The 13066-nt window shown below is 38.3% G+C and overlaps 1 protein-coding gene across 1 annotated transcript in view; it reads left to right on the forward strand.

Moving 5' to 3' along the window:
- Positions 1–13066, forward strand: part of STX6 (syntaxin 6) — a 50164-nt gene that overhangs the window by 20491 nt on the left and 16607 nt on the right. The window contains exons 4-5 of the mRNA XM_003258974.4: positions 8990–9052; positions 12314–12439. Coding sequence (XP_003259022.1) covers positions 8990–9052; positions 12314–12439 — 189 coding nt within the window. The remainder of the gene's footprint in view (positions 1–8989; positions 9053–12313; positions 12440–13066) is intronic.

A 13066-nucleotide genomic window follows, 5' to 3' on the forward strand; every position in this document is an offset into this window, starting at 1 on the left:
GATCACTTGGGCCCAGGGATTTGAAACCAGTCCGGGCAACATGATGAAACCCTGTCGCTACAAAAAAATATATATATATAAAAATTAGCTGGGCATGGTGGTGCACACCTATTGTCTCAACTACATGGAAGACCAAGATGGGAGGCCGAGGTGGGAGGATCAGGTTGAGGCTGAGAGCTATGATCATGTCACTGTACCTTCAAAAAAAAAAAAAAAAATTTTCCGTGATTGAAGAAAAACAAATCTGTTTTTAATCTTTCTTTTTTTGACACGAGGTCTCACTGTGTTGACCAGGCTGAAGTGCAGTGGCACAGTCTTGGCTGACTGCAACCTCCGCCTCCCAAGTAGCTGGGACTACAGGCGTGCACCACCACGCCAGGCTAATTTTTTGTAGAGACAGGGTTCACCATGTTGCTCAGGCTGGTCTTGAACCCCTGAACTCAAGTAGTTTGCCTGCCTCAGCCTCTCAAAGTGCTGGGATTACTGGCATGAGCCACCATGCCCGGCCTGTCAGGCTTATTTCCGAGAGCAAAAATGAGACAGTAATCTGCTGGCTTTGGGCAGGGTACATTCAAATGGTGTCATCCTGAATGATTAGACCTTTGTCCATACCTCTAGTTTCTTCAAGCTAGTTATCTTTCTCACTTTTTATTTCTTAGTGTACTCTATTTCTTGATAAACAAAACGATTACTATTGTAGAAACCATTTGGTTTTTTGATTCATTGGTAATCACTTTGCATTGTTGAAGAGTGACTCTTACTGGGTTTGGATAGCGGCCTCTTCCGCCATCTGAATTGCTTCTGGAACTCTTGCAACCCATGTTACTGACATTTCCATATGTAACTACTTCACAGCCGTTCCAGAGTTATCCAGAGCAAACAAGCATCTATCAGAGTGTAAAAAATTGATCCAAGTGAACAAATCTTTAGTTTTAAGTTATTTAGAATAATACCCATTATTAAAGAATCTAAGAAAAAATATTATTTAAGTACAATCGTGTGTCATTAAAATGTTTCATATTTTGAAACTATATGGCTAAGCCATTTGATTAGCATAACTAGATGTAAGAGAACCAGCTGTCTTTAACATATGTACTAGAAAGCAGCTTCCTTGAATAAGAAGACTTGGGATCATACCAGTGCTAACATATGGCTTTTTAAGAGTCATCTTAGGCAGGAACCTTAGTCTTTGTTTGCCAAAGTCTTTATATCATGTGATTTCCTTTTGAAATTATTTCAAATGGTAGATTATCACTGAACTTTATATATTCTTGTTACTTGTTTTATTCATTAGTTGCCTTTCTATATACATATACGTAAATTGTTTATAAATCAACCCACATTTTAATGAGGGAGAAACCTTTCTGGACCTCAGATGCCCCATCCACAGTGAGTGTTTGGATTAGACATTCTTAATTTCTAGCCAGTTCAAAATACTGTTCTGATGAGGAAGCCTTGTTGTTAGGTGACATATTTTTTGTAAGATAAGTAAACCCCTAATTATTTTGTATACGCTTTTTTTTTTTTTTTTTGTAGTAGTAGGTTTTTTGAAAGACACTCCTACAGACGTTAATATTTAAGTGGGGCCTTGCAGTGAAGCATATGTCCTTAACCTTAATCATTGTATTTATTCTTTCTGCAAGGTAGACTTAGGAAGTTTGCAAATTGAAATTTAGAGGTTCATATATTGAAAATTAAGTTCATTGGTATAATGGAAAGAAAAATCCAAAGTTCATTTTCTAATATCTGAAAAGCTTTTTAAAGTACATTCTTAGAAAGAGGTTCATATGGTTTAGCTGTTTCCCCACCCAAAATCTCATCTTGAATTGTAATCCCCATAATCCCCGTGTGTCAAAGGAGAGACCAGGTGGAGGTAATTGAATCATGGGGGCAGTTTCCCACATGCTGTTCTCATGATAGTGAGTGAGTCTCATGATAGCTGATGGTTTTATAAGGGGCTCTTCCCACTTTGCTCTGTCACTCTTCCCTGCTGCCTTGTGAAGAAGTTGCCTTGCTTCCCCTTCTGCCATGATTGTAAGTTTCCTGAGGCTTCCGCAGCCATGCTGAACTGTGAGTCAATTAAACGTCTTTCTCTCATAAATTACCCAGTGTCGGGCAGTTCTTTATAGCAGCGTGAGAACAGAATAATAAGAGGTATTCTAAATCAAGTCAGTACTTCAAAATCTTACTGTCCTTTTAGAGTTGAGATCTAAACGATACTCAACTATGTGATCCACCTGAATATTTTAGGGTTTTAAATCATTCTTGTTTAAATTTATGACCCCTTTGGGGGAAGCTGTCAGTATTTACCAGTGGTAGGCTAACAGTACCTAACTGAGCTTTTGCTGATCTGATTTTAATAAATTCTAGTTGAAAGTCCTATAGAAGAGAAGGAAATAGCAATGGTGCTAACTCGATTAAAAATAAAAACAAAATGCACCTTGTATAATTCCATATTACCACATTTAGCTAAACAGTGTTTGTATGTAGAGATTTCTGGGTTCTGGGTGGAGGAGCTCGACAGAGAGGGAGCAGAGAGTTAGCAGATTTGGAAAATGAGACGAAATGAAGTTGAAATTAGGAATTTGTACAGATTTATGTTAGCTATTCTGTTACTATTACTTGTGGGCTTTCATTTAATATTGCTCCAAAATTTTGATTGACTTTATCTTTCAAACAGTGTATTCTACTTATGCTTTCTCTTTTGTAGGCAGGGGAGTCAGTGATACTCTATGCATTTTGTTTTGTTTTTTTTCTTTTCTTGCTTCAACCTGAAGAAGTAAATCGCCTGTTTCTTCTTGATTAATGTCCATTGGTTATGCCTTTAGTAAGCTTTCCTTGTTTAGAGTCTTGTGTATGTTTTTCCAAGCATCTTTTAAGTCTGTACAAATTCAGTTTTGCTGGCAGTTTTTAGTGAAGAACCAAAATATTCAAATTTTTGTGTAAATAGTTTTCATATTTTTGAGGTAATCATTTTTACTCTTGTGGAGTCAACTATACATCAGAGATTCCACATGTGAAATTTTTGTGTTTTAGAAATACATCCTAGAAGTGACTTTTGTTTTACTTTAGGATCAAGAGGTTTTGCAGTATATGGCAGAACAACAGTGAATATAAGGGGTAAGGGAACCTGAGTTCTAGGCTAAGCTGTGACCTTAATAAATCTTAACCATGGTAAGTCATTCAACCTCGCTGGATCTCAGTTTTATCTATGAAATAATCCTCACTAACATTCTCTGACTTTAACTTTAAAAGTTAGAATCAGAACTATTACCCTCTCCACGAAAAAACCGAACCTGCTCCAATGTAAGAATTGTTTACAGTCAATTATAAGTCAAGGTGGAAATGGCTTTGGTTAATCAAAAAGGGTGAAGTATCCAGTGTGTGCACAGATGACCTTGAAATGTAAGAGTTATGAGTGGGAAGCACTGGGGTTTATGATGTCTCATGCATTCAGCTTGGAAGACAGTGTGAAATGGGAACAGAAGCATAAATAACCAGGACATTTGTTGTTCCTTTGGCAGATGAACCATATTTTATTGGGACTTGTTGCTTAACTGCTGGTTCTAAACTTCATGTGTTAGAAAGAAGATGAGTAATTATGTTTTTGGCATGATAGATTGTTGTAAAATGTTTAAACTATTTAGTAACATAGTTTAAGATCCCGAATTCCAATATGAAGGTGTTGTGTGGTATCTGCTGACTTTTGACCCACATGGATAAAGTGCCATCTTAGAACTGAAAGCCGGCAGGGTGTGGTGGCTCATGCCTGTAATCCCAGCACTTTGGGAGGCTGAGGCGGGCAGGTCACTTGAGGTCAGAAGTTTGAGACCACCCTGGCCAACATGGTGAAACTCTGTCTCTACTAAAAATACAAAAATTAGCTGGGTGTGGTGGCAGGCGCCTGTAGTCCGAGCTACTTGGGAGGCAGAGGTGGGAGAATTGTTTGAACTGGAGACCAAGGTTGCAGTGAACTGAGATTGTGCCACTGCACTCCAGCCTGTGAGACAGAGTGAGACTCCTTCTCAAAAAAAAAAAAGAAGTGAAAGCCATAGATCCTTAGATCCTTACCTGCAGTGGTGGTGGTCACATACAGGATGCCCACCCACAAGGCTGTTGGAGGAATCTGCCTCATCAGGGCTAACACCCATGCAGGCACACACATAACCCCACATGGTTTTTATTAAGCATAAAACTTTAAAAACTGCAACTTTAAAATACATATTTAATTATGATAATGCAAGCTCAAAGAAAATTAGAGAAAATTTTCAAGAGGAAAAAGTAGAAAAAGGAACCTAAACTCAGAATAATACATAGCACAAGACTTTGCATTTTCTTCATAATTTTCCTCCCAATGCAGGGCAGTTGTATTTTTACATAGTTGTGATCATACCATTATGCAATCATAGCATTTTATTTTCTTAGGTTAAAAATAATCTGTACTTGGTGTTTATAAAATGCAAATAATTTTGATGAAAAAACTTTGAAGAGAAAATGCCTCTTCGTTCTCTCATTTCACTCCCTAGAAATAATTAGTGTCAACAATTTTATTTTTCACAGCCATTTTATGGACATTGAAATATGCAAACTTTTAAAAAGCAGTGGCATGATAATCTGTAACTTTATGAAAAATTACATTGTGGACATAGTCTTACAATGACGCAGATAAATCTAGAGAAGTGCTGTTCAGTAGTAATAAAATGTGAACCTCTTGGTCATTTTTAATATTCTAGTTGCCACATTAAAAGAGTAAAAATAGGTGAGCTTAATATATTTTATTTAACCTGATATATCCAAAACATGATCATTTAAACATGTAGTCAATATAAGAGATATTAATGAGAGATTTAAGTTTTTAAACTGTTTTTGTAATAAATCTGGCATGTATTTTACACTCAAGCATATCAATTCAGATGTGAAATTTTCATTGGAAATACTTGATCTGTATTTAGAGTTTATAGAACTTACAGTTGAAAAAGTAGAATCACAAACCCAATTTTTTCCAGACATACTTCAAAGTTTTCTAATAACTGAATATCAATTAATTAAAGTAAAATTCAGTTCCTCAGTTGCACAGACCACATTTTAAGTGCTTAGTAGCTAATGGGTCCTGTATTACCCAGGAGCAGACTATCATTTTTAATAGTTGCATACGTTTATTTGCTGATAATGTTTACTGAGTGCTTACTATATTGTTGGCTACTATTAATCAGGCTTCATGTGTTACCTCTATTAATCCCCCCAATGATTCTGAAAGATATTCTAAATGTACAGAAGAAATAGAAACTTAGTGCAGCTATTAAAAAGCATAACTAAGTGTTAAACCTAGGTCTTTGACATGAAGGATCATGCTGTTTCCCTCTCCTTTAATGTGGCTCTGTTACGATTTATTTAATCATTGACCTACCAGTAGATATTTTGGTTATTGTTTATTATTGGCAATTGCAAACCATACTTCAGTGACCATCTTTGTGAGCATAACTTACATAATTGTTTCATAAAAAATTCAATGAGAATACACATTTTAAATATTCATAGCCAGTCATGGTGGCTCATGCCTGTAATCCTAGGACTTTGGGAGGCCAAGGCAGGAAGATCAGTTGAATTCAGGAGTTCAAGACCAGCTTGGGCAACATAGTGAGACCTCATCTCTACCAAAAATTAAAAAAATAAATAGGCGTGGTGGCAAGTGCCTGTAGTCCCAGCTACTTGGGAGGCTGAGGTGGGAGGATTGTTTGAGCCTGAGAGGTTGAGGCTGCAGTGAGCTGTGATGGCACCACTGTACTGATGCCTGGGCATCAGAGTGAGATCCTGTCTCAAAAAAAAAAAAAATTGTTTTCAAAGTATCCTACAAAAAGACCTTATCAGTCATATTTCTAATAGAGTATCAGAATGTACTTTCACTAAGTATTATCAATCTTTTTCATCTTTCTTGGTCTAATTGGAGAAAATGTCTCTTAGCTACACTTCTTTGATTGCCAGTGGGTTATTGCATCTATTCATGTTTGATCATTTGTGGGGTTTTTCTGAATTGTCTGTTCACTGAACTCTCTTCATAAGCACAATGCTTAGTACATAATGCCTAGTATATAATACTGCATCATGTGGATTGTGTTACTGTTCCCTTATTTGGACTTGCTGCTTATTTCTACTTTTTTTCATATTATAAATAATACTGCAGTGCATAACTCTGCATTTTTTTTTTTGTATCTATTTTATGTTATTTCCTTAAATTCCTGTTAGTGGAATTACTGGGTCAAGGCAGTGAATATTTTGAGACTCATGGTATAGAATGACAAATTTATTTTCAAAGTGCTGCCCTAGTTTACCATCCAGCCATTGTTTGGGACCAGTAGTATTAAAAATATATATATTTATTAAAATATAACGGTACAGAAAAGTGTAATTAACCTAAATATATAGCTTAATAAATTTATAAACTGAACACAGCCATCTCAACAGCACCCGAAGCATTGCAGAGTGTTACCAGCACTCCCAGAAGCTTGCCTGTGCTCCTTTTTAGCCAATGTCTCTACCCCCCACTGCACTGACTTCTAACAGCAAAAGTATGTTGTACATGTAATGTTCAAAGGCTAACATGTCACTTTTCCATACATGCATGTTGATATCTTTATTATGCAAGTAATGTGTTCATTGTTTTAAAAAAAACACTATTATAAAATGCACTGACTATATTTTTATTTTATTTATTTTGTAGAGATGGGGTTTTGCTATGTTGCCCAGGCTGGTCTGCAACTCCTGGCCTCAAGCGTTCCGACTGCCTTGGCTTCCCAAAGTGCTGGGACTATAGGCGCAAGCCACAGTGCCCAGCTGAGTATATTTTTAAAAGCATGTATTATCCCCCTAGTGAATGTTGCTCTGCATAGTTTTTAATATATATTAAATAAATCGGGCTGTTGGATTGACTATCAGAATGTCATCTTAAACTCTAATTGATAATCAGAAAAGGAATCCTGCAGTCCAGGAGATACTAGCATAATGATCAGTTTCTCTTTAAGGCTTCTAGATTTCCATTGTAAGACAAGGAATGGGGATGGGGAGGGGGCTTGTTAAAAAATGTGCCGTCAAGAGTCTGACTTCATAGGTCTCATAGGGGCCTAGGGAACTACATTTAAAAAATATTTTTAGGCCGGGCGCGGTGGCTCATGCCTGTAATCCCAGCACTTTGGGCGGCTGAGATGGGCAGATCACAAGATCGAGAGATCAAGACCATCCTGGCCAACATACTGAAACCCTGTCTGTACTAAAAATACGAAAACTAGCTGGGTGTGGTGGTGTGTGCCTGTAGTCCCAGCTACTTAGGAGGCTGAGGCAGGAGAATCACTTGAACCCGGGAGGCGGAGGTTGCAGTGAGCTGAGATTACGTCACTGCATTCCAGCCTGGTGACAGAGTGAGACTGTGTCTCAAAAAAAAAATTTTTTTTTTAATTTCTTGATACATAATGGTTGTGCATATTTTTAGGGTACATGTGATATTTTGTTACATGTGTATAATGTGTAATGATCAAATGAAGGTAATTGGAATATCCATCATTTTAAACATTTATCTTTATGCTGCAAGCATTTGAATTATTCTCTTCTTGCTATTTTGAAATATACGATAGATTATTGTTGAACTATAGTCACCCTGCTGATCTATTGAGCACTAGGTCGTATTTCTTCTAACTGTATTTTTTACCCATTAATCAACCTGTCTTCATCCTCCTTTCCCCCTGCACTCTTCTGGCCTCAGGTAAACACCTATCAATTCTTTGTCTTCATGAAATCCACCATGAGTGAAATCTCATCCACTTATGAGTAAGAACACGCAGTATTTGTCTTTCTGTGCCTGGCTTATTTCACTGAGCATAGTGACATCCAGGGGAACTGCATCTTTAACAACACTCACGTGACTGACTCAGGCACATCATCATGAAGTGAACTCCATGTGGGCAGGGGCCTAGCTAGTATCATTCACTGCTGTATGCCTGGCCACATAGTAGATATCAGTGAGTGTTTGCTAAATGGATAGATGAGTGGTTTGAAAGTTGAATCAGGTGGTTCTCACTCACATTTACCAGAGTTCTGGGATTGTAAAAGTGGTGGCACTGTCTGATCTACTGTTTACTTGTCATGGGTCTTTAAAGAAGTTTCTAAAAGTCTTATACTTTGATGTTTGCATAAATTATATTTTGACAACCTTTTAAAAACTGTTGTTGCAGTCATGTATTCAGTTCAAATCATTCTATAGTAGATTGGATTGTAGCTAAATAAGCAAAATGACTCATTTAATAAAGTGTTTTGCTTCAGATAAAGTAATGGATCTATTCACTTTTCATTCCATACAAAATTATTTTTGACACCACTCTGGAAATTCACTCTGATGTTAAGAATAGTCTATACCTTTCATGAATCCAACTCAGAAATAAAATAAATGACCTGTTGTACCACTATTTGGAAGTATTCTTTGGTGTTTAATGATAAATATACTTTATACTAAAAGCACATGGTTTTTTACATATATTGTAAAAAAGATGCAAGCCCTTGAACACGTGCTTTTGTGTTTGTACCCCAGGGATGTTCTTTACTAGTGATGTGACTTTGAGAAACTATCATCGTCTTTTTGGACCTAGGTTTCCTCAACCTTAAAATGGAAATAGTACCAGCTTCACAGGGTCGTTGTGAAAATTCAGTGATAATGTGTGTATGTGTTTAGCACTGTTTCTGACCTGTGGTAGGTACCTGGTAAATGTTAATTCCGTTTTTCTTTCCTCCTATTTAAATTAGTATCCAGGTTACTTCTTTTTAAGGGACGATCTTTCTTTTTATTTTATTTTCTTTATTTTTGAGACTGAAAATAAAGCCAAGAAATGCGGTCTTCTTTTTAAAAAGTAATAATAAATTGTGTGTTTTGCTAATGTATGAAATGTTAACTGTGATTTTGTTTAAGGATATTTTTCATTTGTTTTCATATCTTCTTTCTCATTAGGACATGAAAGATCAGATGTCAACTTCATCTGTGCAGGCATTAGCTGAAAGAAGAAATAGACAGGTGAGAAAACATCAGAATATAATTATCAGTGAGAGAAAGCATACAGTTAGATATTTGGAATTTAAAAATGCTGACCATCCATGGATCATGTAATCAAGAGGAAGACTTCTGCTTGCAGCCCCTGGTGTGACCATGGGAGGTTTTGTGACAGTCCAGGCAGCCTGTCCCAGCACCCTGTCAGCATTTCCCTCCCCTCCTCTTACCCTCTGGTCTTCTCCTCTGGGCTCCATAGCACCTTTTGCCTACCCTTACTATACCACTTATCACAGAGTACTTTTACTTTTTTAATGTGTTTATTCCGTACCTGTTGAACACATTTTGTGTGCCAGGCTCTTTGAAGGGTTAGAATTACTGTCTTTCTCTCTGCTGGGCTCCAGGCCCTTTGACAGTGAGGAGAGATGTGTGTCATGGTTTTTTGTTTTTTGTTTGTTTGTTTGTTTGTTTTGAGCTCTCTAGCAGTTACTACATTGCCTACCCATGGAACACATTAGACATCTAAGGATTGACATTTGATGTAAAGACATTAGAGGAACCTTAAACTTGTGTGTTAAGTTTCTTTTCGTTTTAAGTAGTTTTAAAAGAATTACATACTTTGGCATATTGATATAAGCTCCTTTCTAATTGTTAAAATACAGTCCTTTTAAAAAATGTAGAATGGTCATCTAGAATTTGGACTTTCATTTGGATTGAGATTTGATTTAGACTTTTTTGGTGGAATAGAATGTTTTTTGCCTGTCGCTAAACTGTTAGGTAATTTTTTTTGACAGAAGTAGTTTTTTAAATTCTGTGGATATCCATTTTCCTTAGAAGTAAAAAAGACTTCATGAAAAATGATACTATTTGCTTTAAATGACTTATCTTAGTCTAATTTTATTAAGATTCCAGAAGGTTATGAATTGTCCATTTAGTAGGCTCTTGAGAAATTTCACTATTTTTACTAACGAGCAATCAGTACTTCATACCTGTGGGTATTTGTCAAGACAATTAATTTTGAAAACAAATATTATGGAAGCTTGAAGAAGGGGGAGGTTTCTATAAATATCACCTAACTTAATTTTCGTATTTCCTTTTCTTGCATTCCATTTTTCAAGTCATTGTTTTTTTTTTGGCTTTTTAATCTTATTTTCCTCCTTTGCTTTCTTTTTGAGCAATATAGCTAGGAAAAGCCACTAGCTGGTCCAGTCTATCTGGCTCCCTCTCTTGAAAGAAGCTAGTGAATGGCCTCAAGTTGGCTAGTTTTGGAGTTTTCTTCTCATTTGCACTTGAGCTTATAGGAAGTGGAAGTACCTGAAGTAGTTGTGACAGTGAGGTCGGTAACACCTATGCTGTTACTCTTAATTTGAATGTTTTATTCTCTAGATAGTGTAGTTGGGCTAATGTAAATAAAGTTTATATTTATATATTTATAAATATATAAATATTTATATACATTTAAATATATATTTATATAAAGTATATATACATATATGTATTTATATATTGCCTGTCTAGTTATGGCTTGGAATTTTGTTTTGGGCTATGAGTGAAGTGTCAAGTTGCAAATTTTCAAGGAATAGCAGGGTCAGGGCTCTCTAAGCACTCCAGCAGGCATGGGCCTCGCCACGTCATGCCAGGTGCCAGGCGCTGTGCTGCTCCTTGCCTCACCAGCACCCCTGCTCTGGCACCCACACACAGGTGCATCTTCCAGTCCTTGGGCCCTCTCTCAATCTATTTCCTATTATCACAGACATTTGGGATCAGACTGATGAACTTTAAGCTATTTTACAATAAAACATGGATGATTTGCCCTACACTTAGCTCTACCTAAGTGTACACCATGGAAAACATAGGAAAAATAGCCCTGTGACCTCAGGAGCACACAAGGCCCTGGTGGTGTCCCAGTTCTCTGTCCTTAGACCAGTGATGCATTATAGCCTTTTTCTGACCGTAAAAAAAATTGTCACTATTTCCTCATGTCTTCCATAGAGGTCCTTAGAGTCTGGATCAGAATAAGCAGGATCTTTTCAGTCCAAGACCAGGTCAGGGTAGAGCCACCCACAAAAAGCCTTGGATCTGCTTTACACCAGAGACAGTCACCATCCAGCTGGACTGAAGCTTTGGGCCCCTGGAAGCTCTTGTAAGAAAAGCTTCTAATAACTGAGCTTCCCTGATCCTAGCCCCTGAAGTCTGGCCATTTGATGGAGTTCACCCCTCGCAGTCTGAGAAGAGGTCAGTGTCAGTATAGAGGAAGGTCATGGGGCTGTTAGAAGGGTTTTCAGACAGAACCAAGTAACCAGGCAGGCTTTTAATAGTGCCTGAGTTTTTTTTTTAATTACCCGATAGGAAAATTTGGCAACCCTACAAGGAAAAAGAGTCTTAGTTGCTAGCGTCTTCTGGCTCTTGCTGCGGGGCTGGTGTGAGCAGTGACTTTGACCAGTCAGGAAGGCTTGTGGGGATCTGGTCAGAACCAACTGCTGAGACTGAACTCTCACATTCCTCCCTGTCCTCTTCATGTGAGGAAGACAATACCCAACCTTACTCACTTATGGCTGCAAACTTCCTTGAATTCATACTTGGGAAACCCGACCCTTGTGTCTGGGAGCCCTGGTGGAGAACTCTGAGTTTAGGGCAGCCCTTGCCTAGGTTGCCAGGGGCAGGCATTCCTTGTGGTCATACCTGCCTGGTAAAGTAACCCGCAGTTGTCATCTGGAAAGCCTGAAGGACCCTGGATTCTATTCATGGGTTAAACTTAACAGACATTGATGGTTCTTGTGCCATTGTGTGTGAAGGGCTGTGGCTTACCTTCTTGTCATTCCAGGGAACTCTCCCTTTCCCCCCACCAAAAAACCCAAAACTTCCCCTAGGTCACACTTTTCTTAAAAAAGTACTCTAGATCTTTGGAATCAGGTTGACTGGAACCTATGGGTTGCTGAAGTTCCACAGGTACCAGGAAGAGCTCTTTTACAAGAGATTGAATGCTTTTCAATTATAACACAGTACATAGATGGGTGTTTGTTGATTTAGCAGGCATTTATTTGCACTTTAAGGGGACAGAGCCCATTGTGAGTCCTATTGGGAGAGCTTAAAGACATAGAGGGCCCTTCCTGGAATTCCTTAAATAGTACCACCCAGGCACCAACCTACACCACTACATAAAAGCCTTGCCCAGGGGAAAATAGACAAGAAATGTGAAAACTCTTTATATCACTCTTGATGCATCACTTGTTCAGAGATAGTAATTGTTTGTTTCTCCTGACTCCTCCGGTTGTTCTACTCACACAGGCACTGCTGGGAGACAGTGGCAGCCAGAACTGGAGCACTGGAACAACAGATAAATACGGGCGTGTGGACCGAGAGCTCCAGAGAGCCAATTCTCATTTCATTGAGGAGCAGCAGGCACAGCAGCAGGTACCCCGAGGACCCCAGGCTTAGGACAGGGCAGTGGGAAACAAGACACCCCGTTAGTTCCTTTGCCAGCCATGGGGTCTTGTGGCTTAGTGACAAGCAGGGTAAGCCAGAGCTTGTCCGGTGTTGATTGTGTTTAATAATTGCATATATAAAGGGTTTCAAAATCTTTACAGCACGACTGCTTTAAGAAAATCAAGCTCAGCCAGGCGTGGTGGCTCGCACCTTTAGTCCTAGCTACTGAGGAGGCTGAGGCTGGTGGATCCCTTGAGCCCAGGAGTTCAAGGCTACAGTGAGCTTCCATCATGCCATTGCATTCTAGCCTGGGTGACAGAGCAAGACCCTTTCTCTAAAAAAAAAAAAAAAAAAAAAAAAAGAACCAAGCTTAGTTAGTTCTCTTAGAAAAAAACAGACCTTTGTTCATCTCAGCAAAGACACTTTCAGAAAGATCTCATTTTTTTCATTGAAAATTATTGGTTGGCTTCTTTTTTTTTTTTTTTTTTTTTTTGTGAGACAGAGTCTCGCTCTGTCACCCAGGCTGGAGTGCAGTGGCACCATCTCGGCTCACGGCAACCTCCGCCTCCCAAGTTCAAGCAGTTCTCCTGCCTCAGCCTCCTGAGTAGCTGGGAC

Source organism: Nomascus leucogenys, chromosome 12 (assembly GCF_006542625.1).
Source record: "Nomascus leucogenys isolate Asia chromosome 12, Asia_NLE_v1, whole genome shotgun sequence".
In the NCBI taxonomy this organism is placed as follows: Eukaryota; Metazoa; Chordata; class Mammalia; order Primates; family Hylobatidae; genus Nomascus; species Nomascus leucogenys.